General features: G+C 54.2%; 1 protein-coding gene across 1 annotated transcript in view; it reads left to right on the top strand.

Annotated features, from left to right (window-relative positions):
• The window catches only part of LOC137467679 (zinc finger protein 850-like), a 42373-nt gene that overhangs the window by 6746 nt on the left and 15970 nt on the right, over nt 1-19657 (top strand). The window contains exons 5-6 of the mRNA XM_068179118.1: nt 7034-7964; nt 11060-11890. Of these exons, the coding sequence (XP_068035219.1) occupies nt 7034-7964; nt 11060-11890 (1762 nt within the window). The remainder of the gene's footprint in view (nt 1-7033; nt 7965-11059; nt 11891-19657) is intronic.

Below are 19657 nucleotides of genomic sequence, written 5' to 3'. Positions count from 1 at the left end.
TTGGAGTTGTGTGGATCCCCCCCTCCAACTCTTACCCCTCTGACCCTCCTCCCACTGTCACCCCAGGCCGGTCCCCAGCTGTGTCCCCAACTGTCCCCCCAGACCACATGGACTCAGTGCTCACCATCCTGGATGCCCTTGAGTACCCAGCCCGCGACTCTGGATCTCCTCTTCCAGGAGATCCAGAGCTGGCCTGGCTTCCAGGGGACACTGGTGGCACCAGGGCTCAGGGTGGATGGCCTGGTGGAGTTGGTAGGAGGGGGTTTACAGTCATCTTGGGACTGACCGTGGGTCTTGTCCACTCTGCAGTGAGGAGTGGCCACGGCTAGGGAGCCTGGGATTTACGGGGGCAGGAGAGGTTGGATACTGGTCCAGATGGACACCAGCGCGACGGATCTCACCTGGACTCTGGTCTGGACAGCCCCTGGCCCTGCAGCCTCGCAGCCTGGCCAGCCCCCAGCCCAGCTGACCACCATCCTGGCCACACTCTGGCTCACCCCACTGGCCCACCAGTCTGTCCCAGTAGGCCCAACAACCAAAACCCCCCAAAATAAACCCAATTCCAGAACATCGGATCTGAGTAATCCCTGCAGAGCGACGGGGAAACTGAGGCACGGGCCAGGGGGGTGACTTTGTGGTGATGGGAGGGGACATCGGGAGCCACTCTGGAGACTTGAAAATGAGCACTGACCCCACAAATCGTCATCGCAGCATCCCAGTCCCCCCAGCTGTCACATCAGGGGGACTCCAGGAGCCACCGTGACCTTGCGGTCACTTGGAGAGGTGACCTGCGGTGTCTCCCCGGTGTCACTGGCATATCCTCAGCCGGAGAAGCGACATCAAACCCAGAGGAGGAGAAGGAGGAGGTGAGGGTGTGACTGAAACTCCTGCCCGGTCACGTGAGGAAGCCACAAAACAGGGCCAAGCATGGGCACAGCAGTGTAGGTACCGTGGGGATGGGAGGGGGACACGGGGACAGTCCCCAAAGTCCCTTCAGGGGTGAGGCAGTGCATGGGGTGCGGGGTTGCGCAGCATCCTTGGGGGTATTCAGGGAGGTGGAAGTGGCGGGGGTTGACCCTAAAAATGTTGTCACCCCCCCCTCCTCTGGGATGTGTCTTCCCCCACTACTTTGGGGTGCTGGTGACAAATTGGCGGGTGGTGGTGACAAAAAGCACAGGTGCCACCTCGTGGATGGCACAGAGGGGGGTTCCTGTGGTTCCACCAAGCCACCACCCCCGCTGAGGGGCACCCCAGGGTGTCAAGGGGGAGCTCAGGGGTGTCCCCAAGTTGCAGGGGGAGCACGGAGGGGAGGGGAAGCATGGTCAGGGCATGACAGAAACGCCTCCAGTCCCACCTGTGCCTGTGGCATGGGGGTGGTGGGGCACCTGTCCCCCTGTTCCCCTGTCACCATGTCCCCCTGGCACCCGTTGTCACCCAGTGTCACCTCTGCTGGGCAGCGAGGGGTGGTGGCACTCCCGGATGGATGCGTGGGTGTCCACGCGGATCCGCACTCGCCCACTGTGGGCACGGATGTCAAACGTGACCTGGAGACACTGGGTAGCATTGGCATTGTGACTGTTACTGTTGCTATCACTGTCACCATCACTGTCATTGTCACTGGCACTGTCACCACTACTGTCACAGCACTCATTGGCTGCCCCCCAGGGCATGCAGAGGGACCGGAGGACAGCCAAGGGACACAGGGAGAGATGAGGGACAGAGGGACACTCAAGAGGGACACGAGGGGGACATGAGTGGGACACCAGGAGGGACATGAGGGGCACAAAAGGGACATGAGAGGATACAGAAGGGCACTCAGGGGACACTGGGGTACACTCGAGGGACACTCAGAGGACACTTTGGGATATTTGGAGACACTCGGGGGACACTGGAGTCACTTTAGGATATTTGCAGACACTCGGGGACACTTGGGGACACTCACAGTGACACTGAAGGTGGAGCAGTCAGGGATTTTGTGGTTCAGCAGCATTTGGATGTTCATGGCCATGAGCTGGTACTCCACGGTGACATCGATCAGCCTGAGACGACAAAAAACACCCCAGGAAGCCCCAGAATCCCAAAAAACCTCCATGTGTCCCTAAAATCACCCCAAAAAAGGAAAAAATCTGCCTCAAAATCTCAAAATAAACCAATGAAAAAGGAAAATTCCTCCCCAAAATCCCCAAACAAACAACAGGAAAGGGAACAAATCTGCCTCGATATCCCAAAAAAATCCCGTGAGTTCTCAAAGTCCCCAAAAAACACCAGGAAAAGGAAAAATTCCACCCAGGAGTTCCCAAACTCCCAAGATAAAACCAAGAAAAAGGAAAAATTCTACACAAAAATCCTCAAAAAAACAATGGGAAAGGGAAAATTTGCCACAAAATTTCCCAAAAAAAATCCAAGGAAAGGGAAAATTCCACCCCAAAATCCCAAAAAGGAATTTGGGAAAAGTGAATGCAAATCCCACACCAGGATTTTAGGGATGGGAAACTCCCTTAAGTTGGATTTTCAGGAATTTTGGGTTTTTTTGGGATTTACCTGTGGAATTGGAGGGTGAAGTTTCTGTCAGTGCTGTCCAGCGCCGGTGGCCGAGGGTCCCTGGGATGCACCCCCAGGTACTCTGTGGGGTCAGAAGTGAGGTCATGGAATGCCGGGAGCCCAAAGCCCCTGGGACTTCCCAAATCCTGAATTCCAAATGTCCTGGGACCATTCTGAATGCTCCAGGACCATCCCAAATTCCAATCCTCAAACCCAGCTCCCAAACTCTAAACCATAAAACCCAAACCCAAACCCCAAACCCCTTGGGATGTCCTAGGGTGACGTTATGATGCTTGTATCCCCAGTCGTCTGTCCTGTTTATGCTGGATATTATGTTCTGTGCCTTCAAGACTGCTCTGAAAAGCCAAGTTTTGTTTTGTTATCAGCCTGCTCACTCCCCCACGGTCTGCTGGACACAGATGGCAGCACATAGTGCTGCTTCTGCTTTTGGCTTTGCTTTCGCCTTTGCTCTTGCTCTTTGCTCTTGCTCCTGCTTGCTTTTACTTTTTCCTTGTTTGTTAGTTTAGCTGGGCAGTCCAAATTTTTCCCTGGACTGTTTTTCCCTTTTCTTGGAACTATTCGAGCCTGCTCCGGACTGGGTCCTTGGAACACCAAGAGTTTTTCACTTTGTGGCCTGCAGCAGCCATTCCCAGTGCCGGAGGGACCGATAACAGAGCGACCGCTCCCAGGAGAGACTTTCTGAATTTGTCATCTCTTCAGAGCGGTGAAAGAGTTTTGTTCATTTGTGCTGTTGTTCATTTTTTGTGCTGGGGGAGTGCTTTGCCTGTTAAATAAACTTAGGTTTTTTCCCACTTCTCTCTGAGGAAATTCCTCCCGAACCAGGAGGGGGGAAGGGCCAAAGGGGTTTGCTTTCTGGGGGCTCCTTCTGGAGGTTTTCTCCCAAAATTTGCCCTAAACCAGGACATGGGACCATCCCAAATCCAAACCCAAACCTCAAACTCCAAACCCAGCACCCCACACCACAAATCCCAAACCTGCACCCCAAACCTCAAACTCCAAGTGTCCCCACCAGTGATGATGCTGGGGTCAAAGTCAAAGGTGTTGTTGCTGAGGTTGATGTCCCCCCTATGGAAGAAGTGCTGGCACAGCCGGAGCCCGGTGCCACCCCCAGTGCTACTATAGGCATAGTGGCCCAGGGTCTCATTGGGGACAGCCAGGTACTACAGGGACAGGGGCACCAAGGCTGGAGACCCTGGCCACCTTGGTGGCCCCAAACCACCCCATGGCCCCAAAACATCTCCATGACCCCAAAATATCTCAGTGGTGCCAAAACATCTCTGTGTTCCAGAAATATCTCAGTCTCCCAGAAACATCTCAGTGTCCCAAGCCATAAGTGTGGTGGTCAAAGGTCTCATGGAGGACAGCCAGGTACTGCGGGGACAGGGACAGGAGCACTGGGGGTGGCACCTTGATGGCCCCAAATAATCCACATGCTCCCAGACCTCTCCTGGTGTCCCCAACCCTCCTGAAGTCCCTCAACCCTCCACCGATGTCCCTAACCCCTTCCGGTGTCCCTGTGCCACCTTCTCAAGGGCATAGGCCACATGCTCCAGGAGGACCCAGTGTTCCCCACCCCTCCCAATGTCCCCAGCCCCTCCAGTGTCCCCATGCCACCTTCTTGAGGACAAAGGCCAGGTGCTCCAGGAGGTCCCCACGGGTGTAGATGGCCCGGGTGTCATCCGTGCAGTCTTTGTAGCCCTTGGGGAACAGATGCTTGAAGGCCACTGTGCTGTCCTCCTTGAAGGCCACCACCAGCTGGTTGCTGAGCCCAAACAGGATCAGCTGGGGACAAAGGTCACCACCTCTGTCACCACCTGTCCCATCATGGTGACACTGGTGTGTTTTGTCCCAAAATGGTGTCACAGCTTGGGGACAAAGGCCACCACCCCCGTCAGCCCCTGTCCCACCCCAGTGACACTGCCGTGTTTCTCCCCAAAAGAGTGTCACTCCATGCTGGGGGACAAAGACTTCCATTGCCATCAGCCTCTGTCCAACCACAGTGATGCTGCCATGCTTTGTCCCAGGACACTTCAGCGTTCCTTTCAAAATGTCCCCATGTCCTTGGCATCCATGTTTCCTCTCCACTGTCCCTGGCACCTCTTCCCCAATGTCCCCATGTTCCCTCCCCAGTGTCCCAGCCCCCCATGCCCACTGTCCCCCGTGTCCCCATGTCCCCTGCTCCCTCCCCGGTGTCCCAGCCCCTCACGATGCCGTCCCCACTGTCCCCACCTGCCATCCCTGCTGTCCCTGCTGCCCCAGCCCGCTGTCCCCATGTCCCTCTGCACCCTCCCCGGTGTCCCAGGTCCCTGTGCTGCTGTCCCTGCTGTCCCTGCCTGCCATCCCTGCTGTGCCAGCCTGCTGTCCCCAGCGGTGTCACCTGCACGGTGACAAGGACGATCTTGGCGTGCTTCAGCATGAACTTCGCGGGCCGCCTGCTGGGGCCCGGTACTTGTCATGGGGGCTCATGAGGAAATCCTTGAGGCGGCACCGCAGCTCCTCCTCTGCTACCGGCACCGGAGCCGCCTCGGCCATGCCGTACCTGGGGCCGCGGCTCAAGGAGCCGCTCGGTCTCTGGGGACACCCGCCAGTGTCCCCTCGGTCGGGTGTCCCCCCTGCTCGGTGTCACCCCCTGATTCGTGTCCCCGCTGCTCGGAGTCACCCCCGTGTCCCGGGATCAACCTTGTCCCGGTGTCCCCCCTGCTCGGTGTCGGTCCCCGGTCCGCGTCCCCCTCTGTCCGGTGTCACTCCTCTGTTCCGGTGTCCCCGCTGCCCAGTTCACAGTGTCCCCTGTCTACGTTAAACCTCCGGTACGGACTCCCTGTCCCCGGTGTCACCCCTGTCCCCGTGTCTCCCCAACACCGTTCTGGTGTCCCCCCTGCCCACAGTGCAGCTGCACAGCGTCCCCTGCAGCCGGTAACATCCCCGGCTCGGTCCCCGGTGTCCTCTCGCCCCACTGTCGCTCCTATCCCCGGCCCCACTCGCCCCGGTGTCACCCCCCAACCGCCCGGTTCCCAGTGCTCCTGTTCACCGCGTCCCTCTTGTCCCGTTCCCATTCCCACTCCCGCTCCCGGTCCCTTTCCTGTATTTCCAGTCCCCATTCCCAGTCCCGGATTCCCGGTCGTTGTCCCCATTCCCGCTCCCTATTCCCATTCTCGCTCCCTGTCCCCAGTCCCTGGCCCTCTCCCCAATCCCTCTCGCTGTCCCCATTCCCTGTCCCCATTCCCGCTCCCTCTCCCCATTCCCTGTCCCCATTCCCGTTCCCTGTCCCCATTCCCTGTCCCCATTCCCGCTCCCTGTCTCCTCTCACCGGACGCCGCCGCCGTCGCTCCCGCCCCCCCCGGCCCTCACGTGACCGAGGAAACCCCGCGCTGCTCCCGCCCACCAATCCCAGCGCGCGATCGCTTCTCTATTTGCATAGCCACGCCCTTGACTTGGCCCCGCCCAGCGCCGGCTGCAGCCGGAGCCGGGCGCTGTTTGCTCCCAGTTCCCTCCCAGTGCTCCCAGTAAGAGCGGTGCTGGGAGGGAGAGCGCTCCCAGTTCCTGCCCGGTGCTCCCAGGATCGCTCCTAGGGCCGCGCGGGAAGGGTCCGCGAACCCCCCAGGGCAGAGCGCGGCTGCATTTGGGCATCGGCACCTGCCTGGGCCGGGCTGGGAACGGAGGAGGAGCGGGAGGAAGAGGAGGGACAGAACCACGCTGGTTCCCCTGCCGGTCTCCGGCCCGCCCGCTCAGGCCGCAGCTCCCCCGGCGTCAGTAGGACCGACCCCCCCACACACCCGCCAGAATCCGCAGGTGAGCGGGCAGACGGAGCTCACCCCAAATCTATGCGGGAGGTCTCCGGGAGGGTTTTCTTTGTGGGGCAGGAGATGTTTGGATCTTGCAGGACTCCAAGTCTGAGCAGGAAATGCCCCTGGAGGGATGTTGAGCGATGTCACGTGGTGATCGCCCAGTACTGGCGTGGAGGGGGCAATATCAGGTTTGGGGATCCCCGGGAGAACCGGGGACAACGCAGGGAGGGGAGAGACTGCAGAGGGGTAATCCCGAAGCCAGGGGACCCCCAGCACCCTGGAGGGGTGCAGGCAGCTCGGTGAGCGGACTACTGGATGAGTGGGCTCCAGGGCCTCCGAGGCTGAGAGAGACACTGACTTCTCCAGCTGCACTTGGGCAGCAGGACCATCAAATGAAATTGCTCAGCCTTGTTTTCCCCCCAAAACCAGGATTTCCCGTTCCCAAACTTTGGCTTGTTGGAGGAGGAGGAGGCTGCGAGGAAGAGAAAGATGCCCTGAGAGCCCAAAGCAGGTGAGAAGGAAGTCACTGCCCCTTTCCCCCTCTCTGCTGCTCCATCTCCCAGCCCTGGCTGCAGGACAACCCTGTGGCCAATGCTGTCCTGCTGGGGGTGGATTGAAGAAATCTCTTTCTCCTTGCCTTCTGCAAGGAGGCAATTCCCATCCTCTCCTTGTCCTTCCTCCCCCAGGCAAGGAGCTGAAGATGGAGACCAGGGAGGACAAATCCCCTGATTTGAGGCAGAACCTCGTGGAAGAGGACGTTTTGAGCGGCTCCACTGCACAGGAATCCAACGGGAAAGAAAAACCCTGGAGATGCTGCACAGGGAGGGGCTGCAAATGCAGATCACAGGGATCCGAGGAGGAAAGACCCACCCTGGGCTGGGGAGACGGCCAGAGCGCGGAGCTGGGGGTCCATGAGCAGGTTCATGATGGGGAGAAGCCCTATGAGTGCTCAGAATGTGGAAAGAGCTTCAGCAAGAGATCCTCCCTGATCTGCCACTGGAGAATCCACATGGGGGAACGGCCCTACGAGTGTGGGCAATGTGGGAAAAGCTTCATCCAGAGCTCTGACCTGATTGTCCACCAGAGGAGCCACACGGGGGAACGGCCCTATGAGTGTGGGGAGTGTGGAAGGAGCTTCAGGACGAGATCCAAACTTACCCGCCACCAGATGATCCACACCGGGGAGAGGCCCTACAAGTGTGATCAATGCGGGAAGAGGTTTCAGACCAGCTCCAATCTCCTCACACATCAGCGGATTCACACAGAGGAGAGGCCCTTCCGCTGCCCCGACTGCGGGAAGGGCTTCAAATACAACTTCCGCCTTGTCACCCACCAGCTCATCCACACTGGTGAGAGGCCCTTCGAGTGTCCCGAGTGTGGGAAGAGCTTCAGGACAAGCTCTGAACTGATTGTTCACCAGAGGATCCACACGGGGGAACAGCCCTATGAGTGTGACGAATGCAGGAAGAGGTTTCAGAGCAACTCCCATCTCCTCTTGCACAAGCGGATTCACACAGAGGAGAGGCCCTTCCTCTGCCCCGACTGCGGGAAGGGCTTCAGGTACAACTCCAACCTCATCACCCACCGGCGCATCCACACCGGGGAGAGGCCCTACGAGTGTCCCAACTGTGGCAAGAGCTTCTCACAGAGCTCTCACTTGACCAAACACCTACGGAGCCACCACTAAGGGAAACCCTGCAAGTGCCCCGAGTGCAGGAAGAGCTCCGTGCGCTGCTCTAGTTCCATCCCCCATGGGAGGATCCATGCTGGATGATTCCCAGTGACCCCCAGTGGGCAGAGCCCCAGTGATCCCGTGTTGGGAAGACACCTGCCTGGGAGCTCCACATTGTCCTGGCTCCCTGTGGCCTGAATTTTCTCTTTGTCCCTTCAAATCACTCAAAACTGGGGTAAAAATAAAGATGTTGAACTGAAACATGGATGAGGACATGGTGTGGGCATGGCCATGGATGGTATCATGGGGGATCTTCCAGGGGATGTGGGGGATGCTGGGTTCAAGGGAGTTCAGGGTTCCTGGGGGGAATTTGGGGGTTGCTCAGGGCTTTGGGCACCCCAGGCCAAGTGGCTCGGGTTGCGCTGGAAGAGCCTGGTAGAGGTTCTGGCGCACCTGATCAAGTACTCCCTGCCCTGGACCTATCCCCATGTCCCCTCATCCCGACTCGTAGTGTCCCCTGTAGCAGCTGCCCCACTCCCTGCTGTCGCCTCATTTCTCTTTACAGAGAAAACCAAGCCACAACTTTTCCCCAAGGATTTACTGGGAAAGGCAGTGAGAAGCCTCAGAGAGAACAGGAGAAAACAATTCTTACCTGCTCCTGTGTTTGTCCCACATGGAATGTGGTATGGAGATTGTTTACCTGGAGATGATTGCTTGATTGGATTCTGGTGAAGGTTGTTTGGGTTCAATGACTAATCGGATCCAGTTGTGTCTTGGACTCTCAGCAGAGTCAAGACTTTGTTATGGTAGATATGGTAAGTTAGAAAGTATGCAGAATGGTATAGTATATCTTTAAATAGTATATTAATGTAATATAGTATAGTTTTAATAAAGCAAGTGTTTAGCATTCCAAAGCCTTCTGATCTGGAGCCAGAGATCATAATTTCCCTGTGTTGGGTTCATCCTCGTTCTGATACCCTGCTGTCACTCCCCTTCCCCCCACCTGTTCTTGTGTCTCCCCTATCCTGGTGCTATCCTGCTCCCATCCCAGTTTGGATCCCATTCTTGGCCCCTGTCCCGTATTCCCAGTCCTAGTCCCCACTTCCCAGTCCCATTCCTGGTCCCTGTTCCATATTCCCTGTCCCATTCCCTATCCCTGTCCCCATTGCCGCTCCCATCTCGTATTCCTGGTCCAATTTTCGGTCCCTGTTCCCATTCCCGGTCCCATTCTTAGTCCCTGTACCCATTTCTGGTCCCTTTCTCCATTCCTGGTCCCTGTCCCGTATTCCCAGTCCCATTCCTTTGGGCTGCCTCTCGCATGGGGCCCTGAGGGCTCCAGAGCTCGGGCTGGCTGTGCCACACGAACCCCTCAGCCCTGCTGCTGTCCTTGGCCAGCTGCAGAGAGCACAAGGCTTTGGGCATTTCTCAGAGGCCCCCAGCTGGCCAGAGCAGCCCCTCCTGCCAGCACCCGCTGTGCCTCAGAGCCCTCCCTCATGCTGGGGCCGTGGAGGGGACATGGGCCTGGAGGAGGCTCCTGCTCCTGAGACAGGAGCAAGGCTGCAGCTCCCGGCTTTGGGCCCCGGGCCGCAGCAGCCCAGGGGAGGCGCAGCTGCAGAGCTCACAGCCCCTCCTGGGTTCCACCTGGACACTCTGGAACACGAATCCCCATCCCATATTCTCTCTGCGGTTGCTCTTTCCATGTTCCCTGTCTCGTTCCCGTATTCCCACCCTCAGTCCTTCCTTTCCGGTGCTCTCAGGGTCGTTCCCGGTGCTCTCAGGGTCGTTCCCAGTGCTCCCAATATCACTCCCAGTGCCGCGCGGGGCTGAGCCGCTTTGAAACCCCCCCGGGGCAGAGCGCGGCTGCTTTTGCGTGTCGGCACCTGCCCGGGCCGGGCTGGGAGCAGAGGAGGAGAGGCAGAGGAGGAGGAGGAGGAGGAAGAAGAGGAGGAGCGGAAGGAAGAGGAGCAGTAGAACCGCGCTGGTTTCCGCTCCAGCTTCCCCCACCCGCTCGGGCCGCAGCTCACCTGGCTCCGGCAGCATCGCCCCACCACCTCCGGAACCCGCAGGTGAGCGGGGTGGGGGAGCTCGCCCCAAATCCATCGCGGGGGGAGGGTCTCCGGGAGGGTTTTTCTGCGGGGCAGGGGTTGTTTGGATCTTGCAGTACTCCAAAGCCGAGCCGGAAATGCCTCTGGAGGGATCTTGGCGGAACCCACGTGGCGATCGCCCGGTACCGGCGGGCACAGGGACGATCTCGGGTTTGGGGATCGGGGCGGGAGAGCGGGGGAGAGCGGGGAGAGCGGGGCGCGGGGGGGGGAAGGCGGGAGCCCCGGAGCGAGGAGAGTGCAGAGGGGCGATCCCGGAGCCGGGGGATCGCCGGCAGCCTGGAGGGGTGGCGGAGGCTGGGGATGAGCGAGATCCGGAGCCTCCGAGGCTGAAGGGAGCGCTGACTTCTAGAGCTGCACTTGGGCAGCGGGACCATCAGACCCGATGCGATCACACCTTGTTTTCCCCAAAACCAGGATTTCCCATTCCCAAACCTTTGCCACATGAAGAAAGAGGAGGTCGCGAGGAAGAGGAAGATGGCCTGGGAGCCCCAGTCAGGTGAGGAGGAAGTCAGTGCCCCTTTCCCACTCTCTCCTGCTCCATCTCCCAGCCCAGCACGGCCCCCGGCTACAGGACAGCCCTGCTGCTGACACCGTCCTGCCGGAGATGCACTAGGGAGATCTCCTTGCCCTTCCCTGTGGCACAGAGGCAAATCCCATCCTCTCCTTGTCCTTCCTCCCGCAGGCACTGAGCTGAGGGTGGAGACCAGGGAGGACAAATCCCTGCAGCAGAACCTCATGAAAGAGGCCATTTTGAGTGGCCCCACAGCACAGGAATCCAACGGGGAGGAAAATCCCCGGAGATCCCACACAAAGAGGGGCTGCAAACGCAGCCCGGGGAGGTCAGAGGAGGAAAGATCCACCCTGGGCCAGGATGGCAGCCAGAGCTCAGAGCTGGGGGTCCCCGAGCAGCTTCATGATGGGGAGAAGTCTTACAGGTGTGGGGAATGTTCGAAGAGCTTCAGCCGAAGCTCAAACCTGATCCGCCACCAAAGGATCCACACAGGAGAAAGGCCCCGTGAGTGTGGGGAGTGTGGGAAGAGCTGCAGAGACACCTTTGACTTGATCAACCACCAGAGGAGCCACACAGGGGAACGGCCATACGAGTGTGGGGAATGTGGGAAGAGCTTTCAGAGAAGCTCCACTCTTCTGCAGCATCAGCGGACACACACAGATGAGAGGCCCTATGAGTGTCCCGAATGTGGGAAGAGGTTTCAGACAAGCTGCCATCTCCTCAGTCACGAGCGGATTCACACTGAGGAGAGGCCATTCCGCTGCCCTGACTGCATGAAGGGCTTCAAACATAACCCCGACCTCATCAAGCACCGGCGCATCCACACCGGGGAGAAGCCCTACGAGTGTCCCGAGTGTGAGAAAAGATTCACCCAGAAGTCGAACCTGATTGTCCACAAGAGGACCCACACCGGCGAGAGGCCCTACGATTGTGGGCAATGTGGGAAGAGATTCAGCCAGAGCTCTGAACTAATGCATCACCTGAGGATCCACTCTGGGGAACGGCCCTACGAGTGTGGCAAATGTGGGAAGAGCTTCAGTCGGAGCTACCACCTGATGATGCACCAGAGGAGCCACACTGGGGAGCGGCCCTACGAGTGTGGGGAGTGCCAGAAGAGGTTTCAAAGCAGCTCAGATCTCATCGTACATCAGCGGATTCACACAGATGAGAGGCCCTTCCGCTGCTCTGACTGCGGGAAGGGCTTCAAGCACAACTCCACCCTCGTCAGCCACCGGCGCATCCACACTGGGGAGAGGCCCTACGAGTGTCCCAGCTGTGGCAAGAGCTTCAGCCAGAGGTCAGCCTTGACCCAACACCAATGGAGGCACCACTATGGCAGCCCTGTGAGTGCCCCAAATGTGGGAAGAGCTTTGTGCGCTGCTCCAGCTCCATCCCCCGTGGGAGGATCTGCACTGGATGATTCCCAATGACCCCTGGTAGGCAGAACCCCGCTGATCCATGGTGCTGGTAATCCTTAGGTGATCCATGTTGGGAAGACACCTTGGTGAGGAACTCCACATCCTCCTGGCTCCGTGTGGGCACCCGGACACATCCACAGACCAACATCAGAAATCCCTTGTGGAGAGCAGATATGCCAACATCTGACCCCAGAAAAATGTCACTTTTTGCATCTTCTGGTGGCTTTAATCAACTCTGGATGGCCTAACAGGTCTTCTGCAACATAAATCCATTCTTTTAGTTTTCCCTGGCCCACGGCTGCCTTTCACCTCTAAATGGGGACGAACTGGGGCAAAACCCCTGATTTTGGAGACAGTGGGATGGAAATCCCTCCAAATAGGCTCTTCCCACCCACCTAAGCCCATGGATGCTCTGCTGGCAGGGACATGTAAGTAATTTTGTTTTGGCCTTGATTTTCTTTTCTGTTCATCCCTTTGAAACCTCTGAAACTGGGGTAAAAATAAAGACGTTGAACTAAGGCATGGATGGAGGCATGGGAGGACAATGACATGGGTGGGGACAAGGGGGGATGCAGCTTTGGTTATTCTTTGTCTTGGTCCTGGGCAGCTGGGGCGCCCGGCTAGCAGCGCTGCCTTTCGGTGAGTCCGAGGCTGTCGCATGTGTGGAGCTCTAGAGCTGAGACTCCGCGTGGGTTTGCCGTCTTCATAGCCACACTCTGAGAGGAGACAAAGGGAGAGAGAAGGCACACCATTGTCCCGTGTGGCTGCAGCGGTGGTCGCAGCAGCTGTCCCCCAGCGCGCGCGTGGACAAAATGGCGATTGGAACAAAGCGAGCATTGGGTTAAATAGGGGGTGGGCAGACAGGGGCGGAAGCCCCCCTCACCCAGTGGGGACAGACAACAGGGGAGTAACGCAGACCATTGCAACCTACGGGAGCATTAGAGAGGTGGGTACAGGGTTCTGGGACAAACAGGATTACAAGGATGGGGTGACTGACACGGAACTTTCAGGAATGAGCAGGGGGTGGCTATAAGATTGACATGTAAGAGCCCCTATGGCGGACAGCTTGGGGCACACCACTGTGAGGGGGAAATAGGGGTACATAGAACCGACTAACTAACATTTATTAAAATCCCTAACTGAACCAACCCGGCATGCAACAGGGGGACATGGAAATAGATGGGGACATGGGCACACAGACATGGAGAGTGACATGGGTGTGATGCCCTAAGTTTTAGTTTTCATATTTTTCAGATTCTGTACTGCCTTGGTGTGTAACTCTGAACTTTGTTTTAATTGTTAGTATATTTCTCTTCATAGGGTAGTTAGACAAAACGATCCTTTTCCTGCTTGAGAAACCAAGGACAACCATTACAGTCTCAGGCCCAAAAAGCATACACAACAGTGAATTGAAGGGAGGAAACAAGGAGGATGGGACTTCATAACCTGAAGCTGTAATTGGACAATTAGCCCCAGAATGTAAATGGTTCTTTACCAAACCATTACTTATGAGTGTGAAAAACTTATAAAAGTGTGAAAACTCATGACCTGTGGTCCATCTTGGGTAGAGGCCCGGTCAGGCTCTTGTACTGCCCAAGGTATATCCTTTAAAGGCCTTTTCATAAATACCTACTTTATTCGTTTAACTCTGTCTGACCTCTCTTCCAGGTGAGCCTCTCATAGGCATCAGTTCTGGCACCCCATGAAGAGACAGAAGGCATCTGGAAAACCCCCTGGACCAGAGGAACACCTCGCTGCCCCCCCAATCCTGCCAGCACTCCCATGGTGCCCCAGCTGCAGTACTGAAGGCCGAGAATCCTTGGGGGCACAGAGGCACTGAATGAATAACTGAATAAAGGGGGAATTCTGTTTTAGCACCTGAGTTCGGTGTTAGGAGATCTCTTGTAGTTTTGTTAATGTGGAAGGACCCTAGGGGGTCCAGGTGGAGTTGCTTTACATTCACTCTCCGTGTCATCCACTAGAGTAAGAGAGGACACTCTCTGGAAAAGCGCCTTTAGTGGTAAGCAGTGGCCTGAGGCCAGGGGTGGTGCTGTAGGTTAGCTCCTGTGCTATGGATCCAAAGCTTGTGAGTTCTAATGCTGCATCTTAATTCTTGCTTGCTCTTTCGCTCTATCTCTCGCTGGTTCTTTTGATCTCCGCGGACTTTCCTACTCGTAAGTGTTAAGATGGGGTATGCATTCTTCTGTGATTGTAATAGTAATATCCCAAGAAACAGTCCTCTGGGGTTAGTATTGAAAAACTGGCATGAACTAACAGGTGGTAAGTCATTGCTTTTGTGAAAAATGCATATTTTATGATTGGCTTTTCGCAAATACTAAATTGAATACTATATGTATTATGTTATATTGATTAGAAGTGTTGTATTAACATTTTAATAATATAGTAAATGTAGTTTTGTAATTAAAATTAAGCTTTAGTAGTTAAAATAGAAATTATGTGTGTAAGGTATTCTTTTAATTAGCTCAAGAAAAGGAGAAGATAATCAAAAAAATTCTTCACACAGGTATAACAATTACAGAAACCCATAAATTTTCCAGAGAAGAGGAGTTTATGGTTTTCCTTATCAACAGAAACGAACTTCTTCAAGCTGGACTTAGACTGGAAGGCGCCTGGGGATTACAGAAAATTTCTTGACAAGTACCAGATGGATTTTTTGTTTTAAATAAAATATATGCATATTCATAAAGTGTTTTGTATATGCAACAGATTACTCTTCTTAAGGAGTAAATTTTCTTTTAACGGGGTCTTTTTCCTGGCTCACTTTTGTCCAGAAAGAGGTACCCAGCCCGGGCTGTAACTCTTTGCTGTTATTGTTTCATTAATTGTCCTAACTCTAATTGTTTAACCTTTATTACTACATTTGCATTATTTTTATAACCATTCTATTTTTATTAAACTTTTCTAAATTTTTTGAAACAAGTGATTGGCGTTTATAACACTTTTTAAACCCAGACTTATCAGGCTCTCAGAAAAGATGTGGCCAGCGTACGAACTAGACAACGATGAGACGTGGCCTGAATTCGGTAGTTTCGGTAAGAAGTTAATGTGAAGTTTAATATCCCGCATATGGGAGGACAAATATTCCGTCATCTTAGAATATGCTAGGCTTTTTATGGTATTAGCATGTCAGCAAAGGCCATCAGCAAACAAAAAGGAACAGCATATATTGGTTTTGAAGAAGAAAGAAGGGAAAAGTAAAAAAGAACAGTCGATATTGAGCAGTGGACGTAAAGATAAGGAGGAGGCGCAGTTAGACCTCTTCGCCTCTGATCTGAAGGCATACTCATGGCAGGCCCAGGCGGGGCTCCTCCACCACCAGTGCCACCCCCGGCGGTGCCACTGCCGTCCGAGCATGTGGGGGTGGGATGGGGGGGCATGCCCCTACCGTGCTCCCAGCCAGTGGAAGAGGAGAGCAGGGGAGGGCTCCGGCAGCCACCACCCCCACTGCCATGGCTCTCCGCTCCAGCTGAGTCTCCCCTTCCATCCCCACTCGCTCCTGGGGGGGCGAGGTTAGGGGGGCAGAGCCTTTTGCGGAGAGGGGATCGCCCCATGGAGGGAGTGGTGCTTCTTCCGCTCACAGGCCCATGAGTTTCCATAGCAAGCCCGAACACTGCGGAGCTGGCTCAGGAGATGACATCTTCACAGCGAGCAGGCACACAGCCCAGCTTCCACCATGGTGTAAGTTATGCTTAGTGCTTTCTAGAATTGGGATTGGTCGAAGCAGATGTACTACTCCAGCAGAGTCAACAGAGCCAGACAGCTCTTGCTCAAGTAACTCCGAGGAGGAGAATGAGGTTATTGCTGCCCCCAAGCAAGCAAAGGAGGGGAAAGATAGCTAAAAGGGCCATTAAAGAACCCCCATAGCGAAACGTACTAGGTCAAAAAAGAAAAAAGGAGAAGAACCGGTTTTGCAAGCCCCATTGCAGCAGGCAGTCAGCAACCAGGGTCCAATCTGTGTAAAGGTTCCATACTCCCTTATCGAGTTGGAACAGTGGAAAACTACTGTGGGGAAATATAAAGAGAATCCAGATAAGGTAGCAAAATTAGTAGAAAGGGCAATTAACTCACAAAACCCTGACTGGGCTGATTTGAACTCTATGTCAGACACATCACCCGATCCCACTGAGAGACAAATGGTCAATAAAGCGATTACATCAGTAGAGGCTAGCATAGCAAATTAGTTGCTTCAAGGCACCATTACACAGATATTTCCCCTAGAAAATCCAGGTTGGGATCTAAATATACCAGAACATATGGCAAGGTTAAAACAATATCAAAGTCTTGTGGTATATGGGTTAAAACATGGTGTCCCTAAAGCTATAAATTGGTCAAAGACTTACAAAGTAAGGCAAAATTATGATGAATCACCCACTGATTTTTTTAAGCAGATTAAGAGAAACTGCCATCAAATATACAGATCTAGACCATGAATCAGCTGATGGTAAAGCACATCTAGTTCTCTTATTTATGGCTCAAGCTGCAAATGATATAAGAAGAAAGCTGCAAAAGAGGGAGTTTGAGACATAGATAAATTGGTAGAGGTGGCCTGGAAGGTATTTCAAGACAGGGGCCCAACTGAAAGAGTTAAATCCCAATCTGGTAAGAAGGCAACTCAGGAAAAGTCATCTAAGAAAACATCCCCTATGGAGAAAGATCAGTTTATTGTAAAAAATGGGTACATTGGAAGAATGACTTTCCAGCGCTGAAAGAAAAGTCCCCAGTTCCCCAGCTCCCAGTAGTACAAAGCTCTAGCAGGTCAAGTTTGAAGTGATGTGGACCGAAGGCTAGCCCCTCAGTGGAGCCTTCGGTTATAGCTAAACTGGAGAATGATGACACTGAATTTTTAGTAGATACTGAAGTGGCATGTTCTGTGTTAAATACCTTAGAAGGGAAGCCAAGTCATGATACTGCACATGTTGCTGGGGCAACCGGGGTAAACGAAACTTGGCCTTTTCCCAACCTTTAAAATTTAAACTGGGAAAGCACTGGGTAACCCATCAATTCCTCTATATGCCTAACTCCCCTAAACCATTGCTAGGGAGGGATTTATTAGAAAAATTGGAAGCAGAAATGTTGGAATCCTGGATGCTGAGAATTTTAGACATTCTGTGCTGAAAGGGACAAACCCACAAGAGAACACTGCATTTGACCTGAGGCTGTGGAGAAGACTTTAAAAATTGATAGTACTGGGATTACTGGGTATATAGTTGGTTAGAAGTGTGGAATATCACAGGGTGGAAAACTTTGGGGTTCTAAAATATAGAAATAAACATGAAGCAAGAGGGAGGTTTTAGGGTGGAGACAAGTTGTTCTTTTTTACCTTCTTCCTTCTTCATGGGTTTGAGTGATGTTTTGTGATTGGACAGAAAGGTCCACATTGCGGGCTTCGGGGGATCAGTTATTGGGTTAAAAGGGAAAATAATCTAGGTGTCTTTTTTTAATTGGATAGTTTAGTTTTAAAAGACCTTGTAACAAGAGTTTGTTAGCCATTTTGTGCCTTGCTAATGAAAAGCTGTCAAATTCATGGTTGTGAGACTGTTTCACTGATAAGAAATAATAAACACCTGAGTCTGAACATGGAATGCCGTCTCAAGTGCCTTCAATCCCAACCTCGAGAAACTGATACAGAAATTAAATTTTAAAATGAAAAGGGTGTAAGAGTTGTAATTCCTGAATCTAAATTTATCCAAGTTGCTGCACTTTTTATACAGGAAAAATATGGTGAAATTCCCACTTTGAGAAGTTGAGAATGCAGTAAGTCCAATAGGGTGGGCCACTGACATGCCAGGAAGATCCAAACAAACAGAATCAGTGAATATTGCATTCAAACTAGGAGCCACACCAGTAAGTAAAAAACAATACCCTTTGAAATTTGAAAACCATAAGGGATTAGTATCTGTAATTGAAAAACTCCTTCAACACAGGTTACTAGTGCAATGTGAGCCCAAATACAACACCGCCATCTTAGCTGTTAAAAAAGCAGATGGCAAAAGTTATCGATTAGCACAAGATTTGGGAGCAATTAACAAATTACAGAGGACATAGTGTCACCTGGGGGGGGTCACATGGCCTCATGCTGGGTGTCACCAGAGGCATCCTGGTGGCAGTGTCCCCACAGGTGTGGCAACATTGTCCTCTGATGTGTGTCCTGGTGGCATCATGTCCTCATCCCCTGCCATGGCTCCTGTGTGTGTCCTCTCTGTGTGTCCCTGTCCTGCCCCGTGTGACCCCTGTAAGTCCCTGTCCCCTTCCATGTGTCCCAGTCCCTTCCACGATGTTCCTGTCTCCCGACCCCTGTGGGGCCCAAGTCCCAGAGGTCCTGAGGCCATGTTCTGCAGGGTGTTGCTGCATCCCTCAGGATGTTCGCGTGGCTGCTCCTGGTGCTGAGCGTCTGCGCCCGCCCCACCATAGGTAGAGACATGACATGACACCCTGTGACACCCCACGACATCCCACAACACCCTTTGTCCTCTGATTTTGGGTCCACCCCCATCCATTTTGTGTCCATTCCACCTCTTTTGGGTTCCACATCAAACCACCCCAAAATCCCTCAAAATTCCTCACCCACAATGTCCACCTCCTGGACCCCCCACAGGCACTCGGCCACGGAGCTGTCACTGGTGCATCACAAAATCCATGAAAACCACACCAAAAGCCATCAAGATCCCCTAAAATGTTCACCCATGACATCCATGCACCCCCCCTGGGCCCCTGCCCCGGGCACTTGGCCACAGAGCCATCACTGGTGACATCAAGCTGCAGGATCTGCAGGGTGTCCCCAAGGATGGCTGTGGCTGCCGCCTCCAGCAGCCCCTGCCACAACAGGTGGCCAGGACTGCAACACCAAAAATCAGTCAGAGATCCAAAACATTCATCAGGGATCCCAAAAACCTGTCAGGGATTCCAAAATCCCACGCTGGGGACAATCCAGGAGCGTCCGCCCCCTCTCCTCCCAGTATTTCCCCTCCTGCCTTGGGGACAACTGGGGACACCCCCCTCACCATCCACTAGAGTCCTCCCTTTCCCTCCCATGCTGGGGACAATTCCGATCCCCCCTCCCCTTTTGTGGTGACCGCCCTTTCGCTCATGTGTTGGGGACATTAGAGGACAACTCCCCTTACCCTCCCATGTTCTGCACATCCTGGGGTGTCCCTTAACGAGTTGGGGACAACCCCAGGATGTCCCTCCTCACCCTCCTCGACTTGGAGACATTTGGGAACAACCCCCTCACCCAGGTATCATTTCTAGAAGTCCCTGGTCAGCTGTACAGCCAGAGCCAGGCTGATGCCCAAGGAGCAGATGGTGACAAGGACAGTGCGAGCCGGGGGCGCGGCCATGGTGTCACCTCCTTGCCCTGGATCAGTGCTCATGTGGCACCGGGACTGGGGACAGGACGGGAGGGAACAAACGGAGGTGACGCCCTGAGATCCCCCCAATGCGGGGGGCACAAAGGGGGAATCCCCCTTTAGCTGCCTTCGGGGGTGGCAGAGATTTGGGGACATTCCTGTGGACAACACAAAGTGTGGGGTCGGCCCCCACTTTCACCTGGGGACCCTAAATCTGCTCCTCCTTCCCATCTCAGT

This window comes from Anomalospiza imberbis, unplaced genomic scaffold, assembly GCF_031753505.1.
Source record: "Anomalospiza imberbis isolate Cuckoo-Finch-1a 21T00152 unplaced genomic scaffold, ASM3175350v1 scaffold_74, whole genome shotgun sequence".
Classification (NCBI taxonomy): Eukaryota; Metazoa; Chordata; class Aves; order Passeriformes; family Viduidae; genus Anomalospiza; species Anomalospiza imberbis.
Note: the sequence above shows the minus strand (reverse complement) of the source record. Positions and strands in the feature narration are given on the sequence as shown.